Here is a 27286-nt window from a genome sequence, read left to right on the forward strand (position 1 = left end):
AGTTCAGAGTTTTGCCGTATTGAAGGTGATGTGACTCGGCCACTGCAGGTCCTCATTCAGACATGAAGCTGACATTCAGCTGCTGCTGGTTCACGGTCTGAAGGCGCTACAGGGACGAGCAGAAACAACGACACGAGGGAGGTCTTACTCTTCCTCTGGCCTCCTACGATGCAGGGTTTGTTGGTGTCCACGCAGGGCATCTCCACACAGTTCTCCAGGCGCCCACTGGGGCCACAGCTGCACACCTCGTAGCACCCAGCAGGACCGGTCCGAGTTGGCACTTGTATACGAGCGTCCTGCTGCACTAGGAACTCAGAGGCCTCGCCCAGCTTACAGCCTGAAAACACATCAACACGTCAGACTCTGGATGCTTTAAAGCTGCTGAAAGGTGCAGGAGACGGTCGTACCTGGCACACAGAGGTATGGCTGACAGTTGAGCTCGTCGAGGCAGCCCTTCCTGTTGACCTGGCACAAGTGGTTGCTGGGACAGGGGTTGGGGTTGCACGGATGGATGACCTCCTCGACAATGCTGTTGCCGAGGGAGCTGGGCACTGGACAGTGTGTGTAGGAGAAGGTGGAGAATCAGATTAAACAGGACAGCCGGTGTGTCAGGTATGAAAACACTTGCTGCTCATGGTGGTGCCTACATGTGAACGGACTGCATTGGTTTATAAGTCTAACCAGACAACACAGACGTGCCTACTGGCCAGGATACAGCCTGATTGTTAGAACCATTTAATAATATAGATTTACATATCCTTGGAATCACATCACTGTTGCTGCAAACTTTAGCAGTGGTGTGGACTCGTCACATGACTTGATGTGACGACTGCAGACCTGTCAGATCAAATACTGCTCACAACTCGGCAGTCACCTGATTTTATAGCTTCATCAAGCCTGAAGATAAACACAACTTCTACAGGGAACTTCTTTCTAGTGTGAATGTTGTTTGTATAGAAATACATCTTCATCTAATGTCCTCAGCTCATAAACATCAACCACATCTCATGGCAGTTCTACCAGGTTTTATTTCACTACAAGTCAGAGAAAAGTTTCAGTCTCCATTAGGCCATACTTTAGGTTTTATTGTAGGTTATTGTACAGCTCAGGCTCAGCACTGTCATCAGCCTGGCAGCTCATTGCATTAACTCAGCCCAACACTGCCTTCCCAGCACCACAGCAACACAGACAACGTTAGCTACTAAGTGCTGAAGCACTCTGAAAGCTGAAGCCCCAATTTTTAAACTACTGCTAAAAGGCAAGTGACTATTAGGGTGGAGAGGTAATGTTGTTCTGTGTCTACTGGATGCAGGAATACAACACTGTTTGCTAAAACGTTAGCCATAACAGCCTGGTACATGATATGAAGAGCGTGCTGCGGCTGTCACGTCTGATCTGTGTGATCCTCTGCCCTCTAGTGGCCACGGCGTGTTGCTGGAGCGTTTCAGCTACACATCCGTCTGGAAGGAGGAGATCAGCACTGGAGGAGCATGTAGTGTACAGCGGGACTCACTGAGGTATCTGTGGAGGGGGATGCAGCGCTCAGGGTCATCGATGGGTGAAAGCAGCTCACAAATTCTCTCCGGTGTTAGTCCGTCGTGGAAACGTTTCTTATCCCCACACTGGGTCAGGATGTCCACACAGTCGGACCTGAGGACAGATGAAAGGAAAGAGAACACTAAGTTAAGCTGCACCGCTGCATGAAACGAAGCCAGTCAACACCAGGTAGTCGTGCTAAGCTAAAGAGGGTTGTAAGCCGGAGTGGGTGCAGACTGAGAGCCTCTGCCAACACCACAGCCTTCAGAGCAACGTCTGACATGCTGTAATGTCATTCAAGACTAGTGGGGGATTAAAACCTGGGCGGGAGGCTGTGTCTGATGAATGACTGAACAGGACCACGTATCGCCTGGAGGCTGCTGTGATGTAGCACACACAGCAGCATTCCTATGGCTGTGAGAACACAACCTGACAGGATGCACTGGCTCAAAGCATCACAACTAAATGCCTGAAAAACCCACTCCACTACAGCTGAGTCCAACCTGAACACGGCTGAACCCTCTGTCACAGAGTGTGGATGTGTGAGGACTACAGATCATTGCTAAGGTCATGTCTGGAGCAGGTACACGCTTCCTCCAGACATGACACAACACAGCAGATCCTCCATCTGTCAATCAGACGCCAGGCCCATGTGCTATTTATGTTCTCATCACTCGCTATTGGCTCAACACGTACACTGTGAGAGGAGACAACGGGGAGGAAGGCCAAGGAAAGGACTCAGCCTGAAGGTAACTGTGTCTTTCCAGGTAACTACCATTAAACACAAATAATGAATAATCCTTTGACATGAGCTTCCTGAGCCTGGTGCTCTACTCACACTGCTGCCAGTCAGGCTCCCATGTTTTAATCCAGACTTTAGAACAGTCACTAGGAATCAAACAAACACTACTGGCTCTAAACAAAGTGCAAGAGGAGGAAGTGCTGCGCTTCATCCATGGTGGCCTAACACAGCGGCATTCCTCACACTTCTGTGGTGTGATGGATTTTGGGCAGTTGTAATTTACCAAATGTCACAGAAAACAGATGAACATGAAGGCAGGCGTGCGTGCAGTGATGTCGCTGTACTCACATCTCCATGAGCACCATTAATAGCTGGTTACAAACCAGATGTTCCTGTTGGCAGCAGACCTACTTGCATATGACGCTGCCTCTGGACTTGCTGTGGCAGGGTTTGATCTGCAGGGAACAGGCCACGGCCTTCCACATGTCCGGCAGGCACTTCCTTATGTCCAGCACGGGGATGTTCATGACCGGCATCTTGATGGTGCCGTTGGACCACAGCTTGATGTCGTTCATGGCGCCCTGATCTGACTGAACGTTGCAGCTGCGGAACAGCTCCGTTGGCCTGTGGACACACACACACACATAGATGATAAAAGTGATATTATCGTTGATTTGGAGAGAAAAAGCAACACTCATGAGGTGGGCTGTTCCCTCTGCAGGCCGTACAGACGGAGCTAAAGCTTCTCTGTTTTCCTTCCACTCTGCATCAGGATGTGTCTTTGATGTATGATTGGTGGCTTGGGTCTCCAGTGAGTCAGCTAATTGGTGGTTTAAAACGGACCGGGTTCTGAGTGTGGTTCCAACGTGCTATTTGCGCCTGATGAGTGACTGCTTTGTTTATCTTGATAGTGAATGTGTGTGTTTGTGTAGCTTTGAATCCTGAACTTGAGTCAAGCCAAAGCGGTCAGCGGTGGTTTCCTCCCAAACCAGGACCAACTGTAACGGCAATCCGCTGATTGGTATTAAGAACAACTCGCTCCAGCGTTCATAACAGAGACTGGCAGTCCAAGCAGTTTAATCAGAGCTGCTGCAGTAAATATATTCAGGGTGCTTCATCTTGTTCAGACAACACTCCAGTGAAGAAATATTACTCCTATTCAGCGTCAGACAAAACAAAGACAAACACAACTTTTCACTTTCTCCAAGGCAGCAATCTGTTTACATTCATTCCAATACGGTGCCATCATCAACTTGTTTGAAAATCCACCTCAATAAAACCACGTCTCCTTTTATTTCTGCCAAAGCTATTCCACTGATTTGCAGTAATAAGAGTGAACAGAGTTGTATAACCGATTTATGAATTCCACTGACAGCAACGCTTCCTACAATCCCATGAACGCCCTGACCTTGATTTGTAGGCGCCGAGGTCACCTGGCCATGTCTGCACGGCTCTGGCACAGCAGTCAGGTGGAGGTGTGTGTGGGAACAGATGCATAAACAAACATGTCCACATGAAGAGTTCATTTGCAAAAACAGATAACTCCATTTTAGTAGGTTTTCAGAAAACTTGTTTTTTATTGTTTGCTTGAGATAAAATCAGTCAAACTGAAGCTGAGTGGATCTGACTCCGTAGAAATGACAGAAACAGAGATAACTGAAGTTTGATTGATGTTGTCTCTGGTAGATGATGGAACAGTGGGTTTATGAAGGTCTGTAAAGATGGAGTTATCAGTTTTTACAAATGAACTCTTCATATAAGCTAATATATCATATGGAATAAACAGAACCAGGAAGGTCAGTGTGTGTTTTTGGATTATATTGTGACCGTTAACAGAAGAAGATGTTTCAAGGTGACGCTTTGTTTATTCTAATGAGAGCAGCTCACTGATCTTCTGTGGATGACTTTCTAACTCCACATATGCGATGGCATAGAGTTTATTGGCTGATACGGCTTCACAAGACTGTTGATCTGCACTTTGAGGATGGCCATGACACCAGTGTTGCATCAGCCCAGCATTGTTCCTGCATAGCTTTACTTTGGCATAAATAAAGGAGACCAGATGCAACCTCCACCTGATGTTCTTGATAGTCGTCATGTAAACAGATAAGATGCTGTCTTCATTAAATATGTATTGAGCATTTTGTAAACTTAATGAACGTCATCCTCTCTGGAGACAGATGAGACTTTATAAAAGCATCTGAAACCATACACTATCAATAATATTTGTAACTTTATATTGCAGACAGGAATTCCTCCTTCATGAATTGCCTGTCCAGGTGTGAGCTATGAGACAGGGCAACGAACTTTCTCTGTTCTTTACAAACTCCTGCTTGAGTACAAATGGGAACAGAAATGGCTTCAAACAGAGGCTGTCACAGCATGTACTTAACTCCATTCATATCTGATTGCACCAAATTGCAAAGACACATAAAAGACAGAGAGTCCTTGGAGCCTGGGATCAGGAAGGCGGTGGTACGCCGTCTGATGACAGTCTTATCACGCCGCTTTCCGGTGTGTCCACTGGGAACAGGTGGAGATACTGCAGCTGCACAAACGAGCTCATTTCAGACACAAGAGTCGGATGCTCATAACTGTTTATCTGCATCAGGGCAACTTCTATGTGCTAAATGTTTAACACAGTCCACATGCACTGTGACAGAAGTCTCTGTAAGGACAGACTGCTTTACTTTTGGTCAACCTGAGCCAACATGGCTCCTCAGGAGAACCTGATTATGAGGAATCCTGCAACGGAACCAGCTGCTCAACTGGGCCACAGCTGCTGTCATGTGTTCTACATAGTCAGAGGCAGTCACTGCAATACTTAATAAAATCCTCTAGAGGGCAGGCTGGCTAAACATTGTAATGAAATATAGACAAATGAAAGCAAGAACTGAGTGTGTGAGTGAGTTACTTTGTGGGCCAGTCAGAGGGATCGAGTCTACAGAACATCCCGTTTTATACACAGAACACTTAATCACGGCATGGCATGGAGCGCTCATGGATTTGTTTCTAATTTAAGGTTCAAGGACTTCAGCTTGTCTTCCGCCCACACAGGGGAGGACAGACATGCAGACACACAGTTACTAGCTCTGTGCCCTGAAACACCACCTCCAGGTCAGTGTGCGTCTTCATGCAGCTCTTAGTCTGAAGCCCCAGAGGGAGGAAAGAGGCACCGAGGTTCCCCTGGAGCCCATCAAAGAACAGTCCAGCAGCCGTGCATGCAGTTTGTTTGCCTGAACTTTAACTCCCACAATGCCACAGCGTGCCGTCACGATCTCAGACCATGACTTCTCACACTGTGTTGTATTTGTCCAGGTCTGGATCTGTACTGTACTTTATACTTCTGTAAATAGTCCCTCCATCTTGGTGACCACCTGACACCTGCTGGTCAGCTGTTAGGGCACAGCTAGATGTGACTATGGCAGCTGTAGATGCTACACAGAACACACACCATGTTCATTATGCTCAGGGCTAATCAACTCTCTGCACAGGGACACATAAACCTTAAGGCTACATTACCAGTTAAAATAAATACCGACTGTCTCAACGTTCTTCGTGACTGACAGACTTTACACTGTCGTCAAACATCTGATTCCTGGCGCTGAACACGACCCGGGTTTCCAGGACGCTCTGCACGTTGCTGTGAGCTCTTCTCACCAGGTGATCAACAGACTGCTGTGTGTATTTGTGAAGTCCATGAGAGTTTGTTTTGATGTGTGTGTGTTAGTGTGACTGCTCCGTCTTTGAAGCTGCTCCATTTGGCCTCTCGCCCCATCTGTAGATCTTATATAAAACACGCTGCGGTGCTGATCATTCCAGGGTCACACTGGGTCCAACATGAATCTGTCTCTTGTTTTGAGTCTCTCTGCTTCCTTCAGGCCCTACGTGGCTCATTTTCACACACAGTGAAAAAGTTCAGAAATGAGTGTTACTAGATGAACATATAGACACAAAGTAAAGAAGACGTACGCTGCTCTCTACACCTGAAAACTGCAGCTGGAAAAAACACACTAAACAAGATATAAAATGTTATGTCTGCATTGAAGAGCTGAAGTCTCGGTTGAACTGGAAGAACTGAAGTAGCTTCAATTTGAAATGTCACCACTTTAAAGGGGCTGAAGAGTTAAAGTGTTGGAGCAGAGAGCAGCTGAAGGACATGACTGAAGTCTTTGTTTCACGTAGAAGCCCTGTGCGCTGTGGAGCAGCAAGCTAGCATGGAAAACAGTTCAACTAACACTTTAAATGTAATAGCTGACTGAAATGTTCAAGGTCATGCAATGAAAGCATCAAAATCTGAAGTGAAAGCAGTTAAAGTGTCCTTCAGAGAGTTTGGGATAGAAGCTTACATGGCAGGTAAACTGTTAAAGTAACGGAAAAATCACTGAAAGCACAAAAGGTCGTTGAGATAAGTGAAGGTAATGTCATATGAAACAGGTAGAACGTCAATCAGAGCGTCTTGATGTTGTTTCAGCAGGATGTGGACAGCTGTGGCACTACAGTCGGAGCTACAGCTGGGAACATACACAGCACAAAGCACCACGGCAACCTCCAGGCAGCAGCAGGAGCTCCTCAGGGTTTTGTATGTGGCTGTTTAATGTAATGTGTCCACTCATCAGGAATAGTGCCATGAACACGTGACACAAACAGACAGAGTGTCCAGTACAGCAGTGTGGACCACATGGACACCATGAATGGGACTGCGCTCTTCTAAAACACACATAGTTTATCACATAGGTATTACACAGGTATCAGCAGGTACGTACTGTTCTGATCCGAGGACACATTCTGTCGTCGATGTGAATGTAAAAGCAGTCGTGTTGGTGACTGTCAGGCAGAAGCAGCAGCATATGAAGGCACAAATGGACCTTATTCTATCCATGCAGTTAGCTGTAAGGTGGGCTCACAGTGGGCAGCATGAGCGCACCAACTGGACATGTGTGCTGCCTGATATGAAGACAACTAGATAATGGCAGATACAGAACGGAGCTGAGATGGAAGCATCAGATAAAAACCCTGGTGAGGAGCACGCCTCTGACCTGTTGTTGAAGTTGGTGCAGTAGCTGAGGTCCTTGCAGCCCAGCTGGCAGGGCTCTCTGACGTCAGCCAGGCAGTTGATGAGCTCCGTCTCCACTGGGTTGTACTCACAGAGCTGGTCGAAGTCCTGCCACGTCTGGCTGCCCCAGTTGGTGCTGATCTCCTGACACATGTCCCTATCACAGCAGAGCACAGAGTTAGAGCAGGAAACACCACACGCTCCACCTCATCCTATCTGACCTGACCAGGTGAGCAGGTGCTGTACCTGCACAGCGAGGTGTTGGCTTTGGAGCAGCAGTGCAGCTTGGCACAGTCCATCTTTGCGGGATGGGGGGTCTCCTCTTCAGGTGGGGACGGAGGGTGGGCGCTGCCCAGGAAGCACTGCCACATGGGCTCCTGGGGGAGGGGCTGGGAGCCACACTCCTTGATCAGACCCTCCATGATCTCGTGCTCTGTGCTCATGGTGCGAAGGATCTGCCGACAAGCCACCTGGCAGTGGGTGGCCTCTGCCCGGTCACAGCAGTACAGACCTGGAGGTCAGGGTCACAGGGACTCGTCAGTACCGGAAAACGGGTCATTTAACCAGAAACACAGCTGGTAGAAAATGACATGCTGGGCCAGAAGATGTATCCACGTATGTGTCAGTGAAGCAGGAACAGGTGCATTTACATGTTCTGAGGTGTGATCAGAACGTGGCTGTGCTCATGAAACCTATCAGGACTTTCCAGCTCCTACGTAAAGCAGGTCAGTCATGAAAGGCAGATTAAATGTGGGGTGGATGGACAGACGAAAGAAAAGCAGCAGCACTGGAGGAATACAGGACGTCTATGAATGTAGTTTACTGGTTTTGTTGCTCAATCAGCATTCTCCATCCTCTGCCCCTCCTCCGCTCTCCTCTCACCCCACCGTGGCGAGGCAGCACAACGTTTTCAACTATGATAATAATATAAACTACTGGAGACGTTGTTTTAATGTTAATATCGGAGTATGTTGAAAACACAAAGGTGGAGCTACGTCAGAATAACGAGCTGTGGGCTGCACATCTCAGATACACCTGTCATGAACCTTCTGGCAGGTTTTAGTTTATGACTACACATACTGTACAGATACCTGCTGACACACATACTTTACACTTCATCAGCATCCAGGATCTCTTGTGACTTATTTAATCAAGTCCCAGTCTGTGTTCCTGAATACATTTCATCCTGGCAGCAGGAGGACTGTTGTGTTATTCAGCACAACAAACAAAAATGGCATCAACAACAACACACATACAAACAAGCAGCAGTTCACTGTCCAGCCCTGTATAATCCCATGATATTCACACCAGGCTTTTACAATAAGAGCAGCGTGCTTTATTTTACTCCTGCTATAACAGAGAAGCGGTGGGTGCTGTGTGGTGCAGATGGACTCACTGTCGATGGGGCTGCGTATGGGGTAGGACTTGGTGAAGTTGCTGACGCAGCTGAGCAGCTGAGCACCGTGACTCTGACAGTAGTCTTTGACAGCATTGATCTGGGACACGGTGGGGGTGGAGTCCGTCCTGAAGATGGCCTGGCAGTAGTCCCTGCAGGTGGTGTGACGGCCTGCATAGCTACAGCACGTGGAGCCCACTGCAGGAACACACACACAGAGGTAACACTACAACACACCAGCACGGGTCTGTGGGCAGTCAGCTGAGCGATCAGGAACCACGAGTGCTACGCTGGTGGATAAAACCTGGTCAGCGTTCACAGAGGCACCCACGCTGACCGCTATGAATGACTGCGCTAAGCAGCTATAATGCTAATCAGCTAAGGGTCTAGTAGTCGTACCTCTACAAGGTAAACATGACTCCAGCTAAAGCTGTCTGACCAACATTCAACCTCTCAACAGGACACTGAGTTCACATCCTGCCATCCCAGCAACACGGCTCTGCCATGTGTGTGTGCGTGTTGTGTATTTACAGCATGTGTGACACAGAGAGAAGAACACAAACAAGCCCGTCTCTGGTCTGAGAGTGAAGAGATGTTCTTGAGGAGTTTATTTATGTATTAGCTGGAAGGAGAGATGAGCTCAGTGTTTGTAGCTGTTGGCTTCTACACTCGTCAGCTTGTGTATGGAACAACTTACTTTCATTTTTGGTGATGCAGCTGTAGAGGGAGTTCTGGAAGCAGGAGAGAGAAGCTAAGTCAGTTTTTAACATGCAAACGTTGTAAAAAACAGCAGAAACATGTTGTGTTTAATGCTGTGACTGCGTGGGCGTTCCCCAGCACCGCTCTGTCTCCTCATTAATATTATCTTATCACTAAAATAAGAAACAACAGCATCTGTGCCTTTTTATTCACATTTTTCAATTCATTTTCATTTTCTTTTACGAGTGTTACAAATATTAGCATTCATGCATCTATATGTGTGCACATATTTTAACATTTTACCTGAAAAAGCAGAATCCAGTTTACATCATTCTGCTCTATTCAACTATTCAGATACGTACAATTCTAAAACACAGCACACAGTCTGCATCTTCTGAGTAAATGTTCCTGCTCCTGGACTCGTGGACTCACCTCTGTGACTTTCTTGCATACTTTCGTTATGTCATTTTTAGATGTTGCCTAAAAAGAAACAAGAAGTTTGATTCTGTCATGAAAGCACAACGGGCCGACAGTGAAGGTCGACACCAAACCGATGTGGGACAGGAAGCTGGACACACTGCAGGTACAGTATCTCACCTGTCTGCATTCCCTGCGACACTCGGCTGAGATGGCCAGCTCGCAGCAGCCCAGCCCCACCCAGCCGTCGGACTTCCTGGACACTCCTGGAGCCAAACCAAACACCACAGAGTCAACAACATGTTATGTGTGTTTGCTTTGTGAGCTTGTACACTCACTGCAGACTGATTTATTTGCTGGCCTAATATTTGCCTTAATTAAAAGCTAGATCTATTGTGGTGCTGGTGGAGCTTGTTGAATGATGTATTTATTACTGCGTCCCTTCATGTGATAACCAAACATCATTTGCTTCCTCTGTGACTGCTCATAGCGGTTTGGCTCATTGGTGCATGTTGAGTTTCAAACGGCATTCTGCTCCTGTTGTGGATTGCATTTGGAGAAATGAAGGTCACTAACTGACACTGGGATGTTGAAGAGAAGCGGCGACACCAACACCATACAGGCTGCTGAACATCAGAGCACTGATGATATCTCCCAAACAGAGGATCTGGAGGAGGCTTTGTCCTTCACAGGTTCAACCTCTGCAGACTACCGAGGCAGTCTGGACACCAGCGTTCAGCGGGTACAAAGGGGCACACAACAATACATCCCAATCCTGAGGCCATTAGGCTTCTGACAGGTCGACTTGTTCCAAGTCCCGACACCAGGATCACCAGGATCCAGGCCTTTGGTCCACTGCCTGCTCTGTGCTTCGCTGTGCTCTGGTCAGAGCTTTAACAGCTTCACTGGGCTGTTCTCATGCAACCAGACACACAGCAGATACAGCTGGGGCTGGAAGTCACGCTTCAGGTCAGAGGAAAGGTGTGTACTCAGTGTTCTCCTCAAGTTTCTATGTTAAAGATATGATGAGACCAGTGATGCTTATCGTTATCAAATGAGTAGAAAAAACAAGTAAAGAACAGCAAACTGAAAACAAAAAAGCGTTCTCAGACCTTCTACACCATGAATGAGACACTATGAAGGTTTTTATCTAAATACTTTTAAAGCTCTTTATTCCATCAGTCAGTAACTATTTAAATAACAGACGAACTGTTGCAGTGCTGTTGATTAATCGTGTGATGTTTAATGTCCAAACATTTCAGCTCCTCACATGTGTGGATGTAAAGTATGATGGAAAAATGAACGCCTCCCTGTTTACCTACAAAACTAGTCCTGTTTCTGCTCACCTGTTCAAACTCCACCAGGACCTCAGAACATACCTGTCTTCAGCATTGAAGCTACTTTCCACCTGTGTGTGTGTGTGTGTGTGTGTGTGTGTGTGTGTGTGTGTGTGTGTGTGTGTGTTGTCTGATGCTAGCCAGGTAATCAGACTTGATCTAACCACTATATAACGCTGTGTGCATTCAGTCTTACCTGGAAGTGTGGAGTTGATGCACATCCAAAGTTCATTCTGGAAGACAAGGGGAAGGTTAATGTTACAACCATCTGGGAACCCAAAGTACAACACATCTACCTTTACTTTTCGGTGCTGCTGTGCACAAGTTTAACTCCCATTCCTCCTACACCGTGTTGTTCACTCCGTCTGAAGCTATTCCTGCTGAGCAGAAGGACTTCGATGTCACTGAGTTGGCTAAGAGCTAAAACGACTGATAAAAGTCTCAATTAGGTGGTTGTGCAAGCGATTGGATCAAATGAGGTTTGGATCTGATCACACGTAATCATACACAATGGCTGAGGCTCACAGCACCAACCAGCACAAACGGGCCGGTCTGTTTTAAGGAGGAATGAGTCCGATTGGATCTGAAGCAGGACTTGTTAGACTCCTGACGTGTAGCTAAACGGGAAACTGAAACCAAACGGCTGGACTTGTGTTTAGAGAGAAAAGTTGGAAAGTTGAAGGACAACAGATTTAGATCGTGGACTGCATGACTCTGAGTATACATCCACAGATCTGTCCTGGGCTCTGCAGGAGCCTCTGGCTGTTCCTAAAGCCCCTGCACCTCCTCGTCTTCCCACAGACCCCTTTGCTCAGTCTCTGCCCGCCAGCTGGTCCTGCCACCCACAGACACTCCCACTGCCCCTCCACCACTGGGCGGCCCAGGTGGAGGAGCAGCTTGGCCCTCCACATGCTGAAGTGTCCTTGGGCAGGACACGGAGCCCCGTGTTGCTAACAGCGGCAGGCAGCACCTTGCACGGCAGCTCTGTTACCACTGGTGTGGACAGGCATCGGCTTTGTGCCTGTTTGTACTTATTTAGAACAGAGCCTGCTTCTCTGTTCTGGATCCTTGACGGTTTTGTGCCTCTGCCTGGTTAGATGGATACTGGTGTTAACATCTGGAACAGACTGTACCACCTTCTGCCTGATCCTCCAGCTGAAGCTGTTGTGCTTTAACCCTGACTCTGTTTGGTGATTCTGCCTGTGCGTCCAATCAGAAGCTCTGTGACTATTTAAGTGCAGACCAACAGTTTAATGAGCGGGTGGTCACACAGAACCATCTTTTTTACTTTTTGATTCATTTTAGACATTTTTAAGACACTAAGGACAATTTTTAAGCAATTTTGGGAAAACTTCAGAGCATTTAAAATAGTTTTATCTCATTTTGGACAGGACTCCAGTCATTTGTGGGCGATTCTGAATCAATTTTGACGGTTTTTAATTGACTTTAGAAATGTTTTAAGACATTTTGGATGATTCCTAAATCACTCTGCAAGCTTCAAACCACTCCAAACAGTTCTAACTGGTTTTGGACAGGATTCATGTCAGAATTAATTGAAAACTGTCCAAATTAGTTGAAAACTAATGGAATGCCTTCAAACCTGTCAAAAATGACTCAAAAATTGTCCAGAAGGACCCAAACCCACCCAGATTGACTTGAAACTTGTCCTGAATTAGTTTAAACGGGTGTGAAATGCTTTGAAACATTTCCAAAATGACTCTGAAGTTGTAAGAAGGGAACTGCCCAGAAGAACCTGAAACCTGCCCAAAGTCTGCCCAAAACTATCTGAATGCTCTGAAACTTGTCAAAAATGACTAAAATATGACTCTCACAGGACCTTTTCTTTTTTGTGCCTAAATGTAAATATCAGTGGCAATGGATGACCTTGCCTGAAGCACTGATGTACTGGAACATATCTAACTCACATACTTCATGCTAGGGCTACGGATACGGGCATATCTGGTATGTGATGAGAAACCCACGGAGCTGGAGACAAACTAATCATCCACTAATTCCTTCGCTTGACAAAGCCTGTCAGACAACACCAAGAGATGCCAGAGCATACTAAACAACTGACTCAGATGTTGAGGAAGCTGTGAGACGTCTCTAGTTTTACAGAGAACAAGCATTACATTCCAACATCAGAACCGTGTTGGAAAACAGGAAAACAGGAACTGAATGAATTGGGTTTGTGGTGAGATGTTGCAGGATTAATCATCACAACAAGCCCGTCTCTCTGTCCTCTGCCTTCGGTTGGGGGACACAGATAGCACAGAGAGACGTGGAAACAGGACTGTGGTGGAAATAAAAATCCCTCCCATGCTCTGGTGTTATTACATCCAAGTCCCTGTTAACACTCCGCCCGTGTCTCTTGGCTGAGGAACAAAGGTTCCCCTCAGCTGGCGTCAGCGTCATTTATGAGGCAGGCCGGGGAGCAACAGCGTCTTTACATAAAGCATAAACATGATTTGTGATGAAGCGGGGGCCAATAAGGACAGAACATGACAAGAAGACTAATGCAGCGCTTTAGCAGAAAGCCCTTCAGTCTCACACTCACTGGGTTCATCTGACACCATCTCTAGTTCTGTCCTTGTTTTATATTTTTAAATTATTTGATTAAAGAACTCAATAGCTCTGCATGTGATTTACAGTTTTATTCCTGCCTTCTCCTTTGTAATCGCTTTCTTATTCTTTGTGAAAGCTCAGTCCTGACCTTGGAAACCTTGCTGAACAACAGCTTGTCCTGGAGACTTGAACTGCACCTCATGTTCAGCTCAGCTCAGTTCAGCTCAGCTCAGCTCAGCCCAGCTCAGCTCAGCTCAGTTCAGCTCAGCTCAGCTCAGCCCAGCTCAGCTCAGTTCAGTTCAGATCAGTTCAGTTCAGTTCAGTTCAGCTCAGCTCAGCTCAGCTCAGCTCAGTTCAGTTCAGCTCACAGGCTGATGAGAGCATGAGCACCACTGTGGACATGAAGCCCATGTAACGATGTCGGGTCCCTTTTCACACCTTTCCATGAAATAACAGTGAAGCTTCACAGGAACGAACTCGTCTCCACCACAACACGTTTTTCTAGTTCAGTGAGAGGATCTGAAACCATGTGGTCCAGCAGTAAAACTATGAGTTCAGGGTTTTAGTCATTGTGCCACCGATCAGCTCCATGAGGATCCCTCTCATTCCTGTAGATCTGTTCCATTCTGTCAGGTGTATAACACCTGGTGGAAACAGATCAGCTGCTGATAGTCACACCTGAACACAGACACACAACACTGATCACTGTCTGACCAACAAAGCCCACAACACAGAAGCACGTTGTGAATAGAATAGAACTTTATTGATCCGTTTGGTGGAAACCTTCAGCAATTTCCCTGAGGTTTCCATCAAAGGGATCAATAAAGTTCTATTCTATCTAGATCTGTATTGGATCACGTCCTAAGGTGGAGATCACACCCCCACAGAACACCAATTTAAAACTAAAGTCTTTTTGCCCCAATTACACGTCCAACTCGGAACGCCTTGACCGAACAATGAAGAGTCGATCCAGAGCTCCACAGGTTAGGATCTGCTTATTCCATCACCACATCTCAGAGGACTAGTAGCAGCCATGGTCCTTCAGGATCTGCAGTCCAGCCACAACAGTCACAATGAAAAAGAACTATGGTTGAACCAGCTGCACCACACGAGGCCCAGAGTGCACACATCTTTACTGAGAACTGTAGACATGAATCTGATTGGTGCGTCACAGGGACGGGGTCGTGTTCTGGGCGTCTGCCAGGGGCAACCCAACTGGTGTTTGATGTTTGGCGACGTTGAGTGGAGAAGACTGCTGCTCCACGAGGCACAGGGAGGGAGGCTCCTCCTTGGAACAAAGATCTTTCCTGCAGTAAAATGGCCAGCAAGTTGTTGCAGCCTCATGGTACAGGTCTGCTGCTCGCAGGAAGCGTCCCCAGTGACTCAGGAAGTGAGTTAAGTTTAGGCTCTAGTTTAAAACCTTCTCATACATTTGCAGAATTTCACAGGCTGCAATTTGGAAGACTGCAATAGTTCTTTAAAAGCATGTCTTTTGTCTGATAGTGTTTGGACGTTGTCATAATTATACAATAAGAACCTTAAGGTATTGAAATTTATCATCAGGTTTATGACAGCATGCAGCCCAGATCTCAAGCCTAAAGCTAGCAGCAGTCGCTAGCTTACTGCCAGCTACAACATGTTTAGCTGTTGTTAAGTTCAGCAGCTAATGGGGATCTAATAAATAAAGATAAAGATATAAGGAGAGAGGAACAGACCTCTACAGACTGTCAGTGGATAACGGGAGCAGCACAGGACTTCAGTGTGGACCTCACCTATCAGGGTGTTTAGCTGAATGAGAACGGGACACATGTTGAACTGAGAGCCAACGTTTAGGGCTGCCTCAGTCTAATTACTGGTGTGTTCTGATCGACTGCCTGGAGAGAGACGAGACCAAACAGCACCAAACCAGCAGCCTCTCTGCTTTGTAATTAGCCATGGTGGTAGGAAGAACTGAGCCAGCGTGTGTGTGTGTGTGTGTGTGTGTGAGAGAGTCTAATTTAACCAGGTGCTCTAGTAGCCACAACCACTAACCCACTTCCTGAATAGGTCTAATGAAAGAGTCGATACTAATTTAGTCTTTCCACTGGCCGAGAGATCAGCACAACAAGACACCACAACATCACGTTTGATCAGCAGCACCAGAGCATAAAGGCTGAAATCAGGCTCCCTCTGTGTTCATTCAAACAGCTTCGGTCTGTACAGTTCTAGCTGGAGCTTCTACACCATGCAGGACTGGAACAAACACTGTGATGCTGTCAGTGAAAGAACAGCCTCTTTCTCATGGCTCACCTCTTTCATGGTGTTTCTCTCATCACTGGGATGTGCACAAAGCTAAGTTGGTTTGACAACAAACTGCATTTGAAGGACATTTTTTATTGAATGTTAGTTTGGGGTTAATGTTTGTGAAGCCCTCGATAACACCAGCTTCGACAGAACAGAACCATGAAGAAGCATGTGGAGGTTTCTTTGCCTGGTTGTTCGGTCTCAGTCTGATACACAGTGAAAGGAAGGCTTAGAGCAGCAGTAACTCACCTGGCCAATGAGACACAGTCCAGTATTTCTAACGTGTTTCAGTGCAGCAGCATTGGTCTGGATACCAGGGGTTGCTGCTGCAGGCTGAAGCTGCTGAACTCAAACGATCTTGCTGGCTGACGTCAACAACACCTGAGGCATGACTTTGAAGGTTCATTCCAAGTTGTCTGTGAAGACTCTCAGTCATCCAGGTCATGGCTATTCTCCTAGTTTAATCATAGCAACTGAACTTGCTTAAGTTTCATGAAGAAAAATTCAATCCGAGTTATTACTGCAAACAGCAGAAGTTCAGCTCAAGGATCCAGTCTCTAGCTGGTCCCAGACGTGTTGCCTGGACTTAGGGGGTGTATGAGGTACTGTGTTTGCACATGTTAGGACATCTGGTCTGATGAAGACAGTGTGATACAGCTGAGAGCTCTAGAATGAGCCAGTGAGTGGTTCTTGTGTTGTCTACTTACTGTTTACGCTGTCAACAATGGTTTGGCCACCTACATGAATCTTCATTTCCTATAGCTTCAGCCTTTCCTCTGTCACAGGTGTGCAGAGCACTGCTCAGCTGTGACAGCAGGTAACAAGCAAGACTGGTTTGGATGGGATGAGCCGACACCACAGGAAGGATGAAGTAAATCAGGTGTCTTACATCAGTTTTATGTCGTCAGAGCACAGTTTATCATCTCCCAAATAAAACTGCCTTCTCCTACTGACAGGTGCATTTCCACCATGGGGACTCTTCCAGGGAACAGGAACTTTTTGAGTTCCTAAACGTGTGTTCCAGCAGAGGAACCAGGGTCTAAATTAAGATGATTCATCCCCCAGAAAGTCCCTGCTCAGGGGTAAGACCTTCTGAAGACTCCTTGTAGACCGTGCCACCAGCTAATTGATGGGCACGTTAATTGGTTGCTCAGGTTTAGATCTCATTCTGTGAACGTTCCACGCTCAGGGCTGGTCAGGTGTAAAGCCTGAGCTGATCATTTCTTCTGCATATCTAAGGGTGGTTTTAACAAGTCTCTGATTGTATAAACACTGATATGATGCGGTGCAATCCAACACAACTGTGAGTCTGGAGTGTTTCAGACCCAAACCAGACTGAGAAGGCAGCTGTCAGTGAATGTACAGTATGTGCCATTGCCATATGGACGACTGACTCACCATAGACTCTGGACAGTAACCAGGTAACCTCTGGAGGAGATGCTTCAGACGTGACTCACTCTTTATAGTGGCGAGCTGTGGGACAAGAGCAGAGATCCAGAATTAATGCAACATCATCAGAGAAGAGAGCAGAAAACCTTTAGTTGTTGGTCTATATTCCATCGAGGGACTGGACAGGATGGAGCACAAGAGTAAGAGATGGAAAAGTTAAAGCACACAGTTTGTTGCCGTATTCAATGTGTTGGAAAAGGAGGAAATGGGCTCTGCTAAATATATATATATATATATATATATGGCATCAAGCTCTGACCAATGAGCTCTGGACTCCACAACAAGGTGTCCTGTGGTGTCAGGCAACCCGTCCTGTTAAACCGCTGTACGGTCTCGGCCACCGTGCTGCTGCTCAGTTTCAGGGTGTTAACAGTCTCCTTATAGTCGAGGCCATCTTTCTGTAGAGCAGCAATGCTTTTATCAGATCCTCAGAGGTCTTTGCCATGAGGCTCCATGTTGAACTTCCAGTGAGCAGTAGGAGAGAGTGTGAGAGCCGTGACACCAGGGACAATGGCTAACTGGGACCAATCTGGGACCAGTATGGACATCACTTCTGCTGCCAGCAGTTTAGACATTCATGGCTGTACTGAGTTATTCTGAGGGGACAGTAAATGTACAGTTATACCAGCTGGACACTGACTGCTTCGCATGGTAGCAAAGCGTCATTCCTTCAGTGTTGTCCCATGAAAAGATATAAACCTAAATGTGCTCAGAAAACCCTGTTACCTTCTGAGATCAGTGGTCATCAGGAAACACGGTCCTGATCAACACCTCCGACTTCCTAAATACTGTGAGTGATCCAAGAGACTCCTGCATCTCCAAGCAGAGGAACACACTGAACAGCTATTTGGATTCAGAGTGACTTCTATGTCCTGTTGCTGAGTCACTGGTAATGATCCAGATTAGTGCATGTGATATATTACGATCCCTTTGATCTACAAGACATTAAAAGATCCTTATTGTACCTTTGCTCTTGCATTTCGTTGGGTTCCTAAACAGAGACCCAGGCTACAGGAGAGGGACAGAAAACACATTCAGCCCTAACACTTGTGTGATATGCTCATTTAGACATCAACAAGACATCCAAGTCTGTGGTGAGCATCCACACTGAGCCCAGTGCTGTGTGAACATCCAGGGCCAGAGCCTGGGAGAACGCCGCCGCTGCCAGCAGCGTCTGGCTGAAGTGTGAAGTCATGAAACCAAGTGAGTGAGATTTACAGCTTCACACACTCAGACTTCTGGGAGCACTCGTTGTTTGTGTGGATCCACAGCAGTGAGACAGCACAATGATTCAAAACAAAGTCTGAAATAAACAAAGAATATCAAAGATGCTTCATGGTCTGTAATCACAGCGTCATTATTTTCATTTTAGTGAAGGAATCTGAGAAAGAAAATCCCATCTGTCTGCCTTTGTGAGGAAATAAAGTCACGAGCTACACAATAGACAAGCGTTAGTGTTTGTGAGCTGAAGCTCTGTGATCAGGGCACATTGTTCAGGGATGGCAGAGGACTGCTCTCCTGGCTGATTGATCTGGAGGACGTCAAACTGTGAGGCACGGCAAAGTGGAGAAAACTCTAAATATGCTCTGTACAGATTTGTTAAAACAGAGTTAAGAAACCTTCAGGCTCTGATCAACCCACTGGACACAGAGCCACACCTTACCTGCTCCAGGCTTCTCTGAAAAGGCAAGTTGGCTGATGTAAGTAGTTCTGGACATCTCTGACAATACTGCAGTTTATTTAAAAAGTCATTATACTCAGTGGTGTTTAATCACATGACTGCTTTTATAGGACAACTCTGCAGTTCCCCTCAGCCCCACAGGACTTCTGTTACCTCTTTCAGCTCATAGTTTTGGTTTTAATGTGGAGTGAAAAGGTTCTGATCAACTCACTGTACGATACGTCCTGAGCCAGAGACGAGCTGCTGGACATCGTGGAGCATTCCACACCTGAACACTGACATCTTCCTCAAACGGTGATAAAGACCAAAGAGCTTCATGAACGTGCATCCTCATGTGGAAGCATCATGTGTGTGCGTTCTGGACATGCAACACAGCTTGTTAATGAGTTCACCCAAACACCTTTCTGCTGCTCCCACAAGCCTCATGAAAGGCGCCCTTTGCAGGTTAAAACGGATTTTAATATCACCGGCTGGGTGTTTTGTTATCCTCTTTGTTGTGCACTGTGTTGGTTGTTGGTTTGATGTTTTCTCCTGTTGAGCGTTAGAACAGTCGCCCCTCTGCTTTACTAACCGTTCTCCACATCTTAAGCGTGAAAGAAGAATGTTTAATGTTAGCATACGTAGCATTTAGATGGTAAATGGTCTGCAGTTATACACCCAGAGCGCTGTACTATGTGTTTCTCATTCACCCATTCACACACCAGCGGCCACAGAGCTCCATGCAAGCTGCTGTCTGCCATCAGGAGCAGCTTCAGCTTCAGCGTCTTGCCCAAGGACACTGTGACTGTGGAGGAGATGGAACCACCAACCTTACGATTGGAGGACAACCCGCTCTCCCACCTGAAACACAGCCACCCTGTTTCTGTTCTGATCTGTTTGTACATCAATAATTCATTTCCTACATGCCAGGCAGCAGGTGTTCATAATGTGGTGGTAATCAGTGGTTCTTGGAGGGCTTTGCTGTTGGAGAACCAGAAGAATGCAATCAGACCAACTGTCAACTTCACACATCAACTCCTTCACCAAATCCCATCCCTGCTAGATTGACAGAAACACAACATCAACTGAAGTGAAAGTGATCAGAGGAAGGAAAACCTCCTCGATGCAACAAAAACCACCACTATGAAACCAACGAGCCAGCGGGGCCTTCAGTAAGACTCTGTCTCTATGAAAGGTGAGGAAGTGTGGGCTGTCAGACTCTCCAGGATAGATGGAGCCGGGCCCAAGAACAATGGTTCAGTCCAGCAGCAGTTTCCAGATGTGTGCCATCAGGGCCTGACAGCTGGCAGGTTTTCACTCCAGCCAAAGTCAGAAGCAGCTGATTCCACTGTACGAGGTATGAAGGTATTCAGGAGTTCAGCTGAATAAAACCCTACAGACCTCTAGATGTCTGGGCTGTAAGACACCGTCTAGGAAACATTATCTCTATATTAAAGGTCCTACCATCACTTCTATTGGTTACAGCCTTTTACTCCTCAACTTAGTCACAAACACGCAGAAGTCAAGTGATATCACTACAAGTTTATAAAATTAGGAACTGAGCAGATCCAGTAGTGACAGGAGGAAGTAGAGGTTGTTTGAAGGTTGTGGTGAAGTCAGTCTGTGGGACTGAAGGCTAGCTGGGGGGGGAAGAACCGGAGACGACATACGACCAAAGCACATGCAAAGAAAAAGAAAAATATCAGGAAAAAGTAAGCAGCAAAGAGATTATACATCCAGAGCTTAAAAATGCCAGATGTAGCACACTGACTGTCTAAAAACCTGAAACGTGGGGCTAGTATATCCACATGACCATGTTGTTATTCAGGTGCTGCTGACTGAACACTGACAGTAAGACATCTCAGAAACACAGACTGGACACGTGTCGCTGATCACCACTCAGTGTTTCACTCAACATGCTGCTGGTGCAGAACTTCACACGTCCAGCCTGCCTGTGCTCAGAACCAGTCAGGAGCTTCTACACAGTGCTTGGTCTGAAGTGCCTACTGGTTAGCTGCTGCTCCATGGAGCTGTGTGTCAACAGCATAAGAAAACACTGGATTTAGAAGATAGGAGCAAGCGAGCAGCAGTAGGACCAGTATAAAGTCTGCTGGATGTCCAGATAGCATGCAGCCTCTCACTAACAAGGCTGTGCCGCCTCCTCCCATACAGCTGTTTAGTTGGTTCTGCAGTATTAAAAAGTGAAAAAGATGCTATTTTATCTGTCATCTGGACCCACACTGATCTCCTACATGACAGTGATTCTTCCTGGTGGTGTCCAGGTCTACATACTTCTACTGCCCTTCAAAATAAAGTACGCCAAAACTAGCAATGTAAAAAATATGGGACAAAAAGAAGAATGTGGAACCACATTAGGGTCTCTCCTTGAGTTAATTAATTCAGTGAAATTAAACTTAATTCTCTGAGCCTCTGTGTTTCTATATATAACCACCAAAGCGCTAGTTTTCTGGGCGTAGCCGAGGCAGCTTCCATCAGAGCTAAATCGGTCCTGGTGATTACACCGTGTGCCTGACGCCCATCCCCGACACCCCGACACCAACAGCCGCCCACACTCCAACCTGAACCACACCCTCCACAGGGCAGTTTAAGGCCATTATACCTCTAAAAGGCTGTTATCCTTCTCTCTCCAGCTTTCATCACTTCGTCGTGTTTGTCCATGTATTTCTTTCCTCTGATGTTCCTCCCATTATCCCACTGCTTGCGTTCAACTCCATCTTTAAATCTTTTTCTGATTTTATCTTTATTTGTCGAGCAAAACGGTGAACACTCTGCTGGAAGAAGGTCTGAGCTGCCATCCTGTTGGCTTCCTCCAAAGAACAGGCTCTTTCACGGTTCCTTTGTGTCCCTTTCAGCGTGAAGCAGGACATGAGGGCTTCAGACAGATACGAAGGGAGAAAGAGAGGGACCGGGAGCGTCACCTGCTCCCAGCTGAAAAGGGCCGAGACACAACTTTCATTTTACACTTCAAAGAGCCGGCAGACAAAAAAACTTTACACAACTCCCCTTCAGAAACTTCTGCTAATGGGCCGACGACAATGGGCTGATGAGTGTGTGTGTGTGTGTGTGTGTGTGTGTGTGTGTGTGTGTGTACCTGGTCACAAGCTTCTTTGCAAGGCGTGAACTCGGCAGCATGGTGGCAGCAGGAGGGATCTGCAGACACAGACACACCAAGTTAGCATTAGAACAGAACCACTGGTGTAGAGCAGCATCATAACAGAACCAGAATCAGATTTATTACCGGGTACAGTTTACACAACACGAGGAGTTTGTTCTGGTTGGTCGATGCAACAATACAACAACAAATATAGAGCAAAATAAAAGTAGCTGAAGATAAAAATAACTGTAATAGTGCAAAACAGAAGCTAAAAAATGTTGTGAAGAGTTAAATTTAAATTTAAAAAAGAACCATATAACTGTGGTATCATTGACAAGACCATTAAAGGTGCAGATATACTGATATTTACATTTATACAGATTTATCCAGACGATGATGCTACAGGAACGGCGTGGAGGGTTGCCACTCACAGCTTTGTCTGTCCAATAATCTCTCAAACGTTTTAAAATAATAAAACCCTTGTTCCAGTGGTGCAGAGCAGCAGCATGGAGGTAGCTGCTGGTAAACACACAGTCCTAACGGGCCATGTTCCAGTTACCACGTCACACTCGTCCCTGGTCTGAGAACAGCTCTGGGCCTATAGGAACCTGCATTACGCTGCAGTCTATGTGAGCACAGGGAGCAGGAGAGAAGAGACAGACTGAACCTCTGCACTAGGTTCAGGTGCTCATGCATTGACCTGTGACGCTGTTATACGCCACAGAAACTCTGCACACTGTACACACCATGTGTCTGTTCTGTACGCTGGAACCGTGGGTCTGTGGAAACCTTTACACGTCACCTCATCAGACTCCAGCATCACCTGAAGCTGTGACCTGACTACACAGCAACACAGAAGAACAACGCTTCAACAGTGAACTGAAGCAGTCAAAAATGTGATAACATCCAGGTTTAAAACATCATCGACATCATTTCATGTACCACCCCTTTCAGCCATTTTAATCATTTATACACAACAGGGTTTCATTGTGGTTCCATCGCTGTGCAAATCTATGAACTAAAGTTGACCAAATCTGAACTCTTTAGAAAACTCTACACTAGTGTGACCTTGGAACGATGTTTATGAAGGAATATGTGTCAGTAACTTCAGTGACGTACAGCTTTCAATGCTAACAGGAGCAGACAGGTGTGTGTGTGTGTGTGTGTGTGTGTGTGTGTGTGTGTGTGTGTGTGTGTGTGTGTAACGGCTGCTGTCTGAAACGAGTAGTCACACTTTAAATCAGGGGAAAACACTATTTCAACACTCCACAATTTATTTTTTGGATTCCAAGCGCCTCTTAAATGCACTGAGCTTACGTGGTATCCATAAAGTAATAATACTACTACTGTCCCACTGCACTGCCCCTTAAACTGTGTCTCCTCCAGTCCTCCTCTCAACACCAACAGTGTCTAACCGCTGTGGCAGAGATGGAAGCATCTTGTGCAGATGCATAGAACCTATATCACCCAGATAGCATCCACATCCCATCTGCACGTCTCCCAGCCCAGCAGGAGTGAGAAGCCCACAGAGCCGGGGGTGTTGGCTGGCAGCAGCGCTCCAAACCACAGCCCTGCCCAGGCTTCCAGGAACAGACTTGGCTCAGTTTGCTGTCAACAAACTGCTCCAACCTCCTCGTGCGTGGACTTTACAACACTTAGCACAGTGACGCTGAGCTGGACTCCTCCAGGAAGGAATGGAAAGAAGGTCTGAAGTTCAGCTGGTTCTGCAAGTGGCAGCTCATGTGTTTTGAGTCCCTTAAGTCTGGTGCTGCTTCTAACTCTAACCCAGCAGTGTTCACACTGCACAGACTTGTAGTCTTCAGACACAGCTGGCACCCAACCAGACTGATCAAACCTAACACAGATCCTTCCAGAGCCACTGAAGGCTTCACACTGCCTTTACTGCCCAACACCTGAAGTCAGCCCTGAGGAGATAAGCTGGACCTGGCAGGACTATTTGATTTGCATTTAGTCCAGATGAGTGTTTCCAGGTGGAGAGCTGGGGTGCACGACCACCATCAGCACCATGACCTGTTTAAACACACATGACAGATGACACGCTCTACATGGTCTCAGAGCGGTGAAGACGCCCTCTGATCTCTTCTACTGTATACTGTTGAAGTCCCAGTAAAGCTGCTGGCACTGACACGTCCACAGCATAAAGAGGAGGAACCGTTCTACTGTTCATACGGACCAAACACCTCTCAAGCTAACATCACTGCTGTCAGACAGCTGTGGTAGTAATGACAGAACGCTGGTTGGATCAGGGTCATAAATACCACATTCTGACCAGATCCAAACATCATTCTGAGCCACCTACACTCTCAGCAGAGCTACAGCTCATACAAGCTCCACTCTACACATAATTCAAGCAATAGTTCATCATGGAAGCTATGAGAATGAGATGACATGAAGAAGATAAACCTGATGTCTGCGCTTGGAGGCAGAATGTGGTCAGCAGTCATCACTAGGGTGGTGGGGGGCGGAGCCTATCCCAGCTGACTCAGGGTGAAGGCAGGTTCACCTGGACAGGTAACCAGTCTATCACAGGGCTACACTTAGAGACAGACAACCAAGCACACTCACATTCACACCTACGGACAATTTACAATCACCAATTAACCTCAGCATGTTTCTGGACTGTGGGAGGAAGCCAGATTTTCTCATTCTTGAGTCAATAAATAGCAAAGGGAACCCTTTATAGCCCAGTCTCCACAGAACCATCCCTGTGATCCTAGACGCTGGTGTTGGGTATTGTCTGTATGAGCTGCTCGTCTCTGGGATCCATCAGCTGTATGAACAGAAAGGGCAAACCTACATACTGAGTGAGAGGGTACAGCAACTTTCAACTTCTAGCAGTCCCTAAAGAATGAGCAGATGAACCGGTAATCCTGAGGTTAGGGTTAGCTGCATTCACATGAGTGTACCGTCATGACAACAGAGAAGAGACTGAATGGAGCACAGCAGTGGAGCGATGCAAACAAACACACAACAGTTTTACTTCCTACTGGCCTCACAAACCGTCCACTGTAGCAATAATGTGATTAATTTCAACTACCTACACAAAGTTCACCAATAAATAAACATTTTTAATCTCCTAACAGCTGTGGTAGTCCTGTAGTCCTTATTTGGGTTTCTCCTCCAGTCCCTGTCACCCCCACCAGCCAACCAGCTACACCCGGCCACACTGACCACAGGCCTGACACCGGCCGACGAAAACCACAACACCCGCTTATCACTGTGTGTGTGTGTGTGTGTGTGTGTTCAACTGGCTCACACAGGAGCTTCTGGATTCCATCAGTGGGTCTGTTCCACTCATCTTTGATGCTCTGAAAAAGGATGGGCTTCCACTGTGTGTGTGTGTGTGTGTGTGTGTGTGTGTAATGAAGACAGCATGCATGAATAATTAGGAGGAAAACTGCTTTGTATCCTGGTTGTAATGTGGGCATAGTGAGCCTCTCTCTCTGGAGGTCAGTGGGTTTATCCAACACAGCGAGTCGTGCTGTCGATCCGTCTCTGTGTTCTGTCAGACGTCCAACTTCTTCTAAATACTTTTTAGAAGAAACAGGACCAAGTATTTGTTACTATTGTTCATGTTATTTTTGTTATTAATATTATTCTTCTGGCCAAATGCAGCTTGTCGGTACTGTCTCTCTCTCTCTCTCTCTCACACACACACACACACACACACACACACACACACACCCTCTCTCTCCTGAACAATGCCAGGTGACATAATGAGTGGGGGAGGGGGGCTGATGGAGGCCATTCAGTCATGTACAGTACGAGGCCCCTGGCTGGCTGCTAATGAGCTCTGGCCCCATTCTGGCTCAGCGTCCACACAACGGGAACAAGAACTCTCCTCTCAGCTGCATTGTTGCCCTCAGAGGGGCTGGAATGAAGGACAGCGGAGCAAAACCTCTTCACTCGTCCCAACGCATTACAGTTTACTGCTCCTTGTGTCCTACGGCTAACAAAGACTGTGTGGACGCTCATCTGCAGCACACGTATGTTCTGAGAGGAGCAGGACGTCCAGCTGGCTGCCAGCAGGACTTACTTCTGGAATTACTGTACAACTAGAGAAACTCCTAACTGTTTTTTTCCCTACAAATATATTTCTGGAGCTACTTTCTACCATTAGTGATTTCAGTGTTCAGGCAGGATGATCACACACACGACACATCAGCCACACACTGAAGCTTCTCCTGTAAATCCACATCAGCCACTAATGTCTCCTGTAGGTGTTTCTATCCAGCTTCAGCTTGCACATTGAAAACTGGAGAGGAACTAAAGTCCTTCTCCTGCCACTGATGAAAACCCATAAAGCTTCCCTTCATGCCTTGAAGTAGTTCAGATGTAACTGTACTGTTGCAGTCTCAGAACCGGGCCAGTTAGGGCCGGTTAGCTCAGTAGGGCCAGTTAGCCCAGCAGGGCCGGTTAGGGCCGGTTAGCTCAGTAGGGCCAGTTAGCCCAGCAGGGCCGGTTAGGGCCGGTTAGCTCAGTAGGGCCGGTTAGGGCCGGTTAGCTCAGCAGGGCCGGTTAGGGCCGGTTAGCTCAGCAGGGCCGGTTAGCCCAGCAGGGCCGGTTAGGGCCGGTTAGCCCAGCAAGGCCGGTTAGGACCGGTTAGGGTCAGTTAGCCCAGCAGGGCCGGTTAGGACCGGTTAGGGCCGGTTAGGGCCAGTTAGCCCAGTGGCACCGGTTAGGGCCGATTAGCTCAGTTGGTTAGAGGAGAATAGAATAGAATAGAAAAATAGAGCGTGGTGCTAATAATGCCAAGGCCAGCGGCGCTTTTGGGTTTTTTGTAAATATCTATCATCTGGTGCAATACCTCTTAAATCTTGTATTTCTTTTTATATATTTATCCTTTTTTATCTTTTATATTTTACTGACCAGTTTTGCACTTTATTTTGTTCTTACTTACATTGAAAATAGGAGGCGCTCTCTAGTCTGGTTGTACTCTGTATAATGACAATAAAGGCCATTCATTCATTCATCCATTCATTCATTCATTCATTCATTCATTCATTCATT

General features: G+C 46.7%; 1 protein-coding gene across 2 annotated transcripts in view; it reads right to left on the reverse strand.

Moving 5' to 3' along the window:
- Positions 1 to 27286, reverse strand: part of reck (reversion-inducing-cysteine-rich protein with kazal motifs) — a 77695-nt gene that overhangs the window by 26437 nt on the left and 23972 nt on the right. For both annotated transcript variants that reach the window (XM_008291299.1, XM_008291298.1), the window contains 13 exons: positions 22253 to 22311; positions 17430 to 17504; positions 11380 to 11416; positions 10027 to 10112; positions 9862 to 9909; positions 9428 to 9461; positions 8731 to 8928; positions 7581 to 7845; positions 7318 to 7491; positions 2690 to 2902; positions 1514 to 1650; positions 408 to 551; positions 149 to 337 (listed from right to left, as the gene is read on the reverse strand). In XM_008291299.1, coding sequence (XP_008289521.1) covers positions 149 to 337; positions 408 to 551; positions 1514 to 1650; positions 2690 to 2902; positions 7318 to 7491; positions 7581 to 7845; positions 8731 to 8928; positions 9428 to 9461; positions 9862 to 9909; positions 10027 to 10112; positions 11380 to 11416; positions 17430 to 17504; positions 22253 to 22311 — 1659 coding nt within the window. The remainder of the gene's footprint in view (positions 1 to 148; positions 338 to 407; positions 552 to 1513; positions 1651 to 2689; positions 2903 to 7317; positions 7492 to 7580; positions 7846 to 8730; positions 8929 to 9427; positions 9462 to 9861; positions 9910 to 10026; positions 10113 to 11379; positions 11417 to 17429; positions 17505 to 22252; positions 22312 to 27286) is intronic.

This window comes from Stegastes partitus, unplaced genomic scaffold, assembly GCF_000690725.1.
Source record: "Stegastes partitus isolate 25-593 unplaced genomic scaffold, Stegastes_partitus-1.0.2 Scaffold731, whole genome shotgun sequence".
Taxonomy (NCBI): Eukaryota; Metazoa; Chordata; class Actinopteri; family Pomacentridae; genus Stegastes; species Stegastes partitus.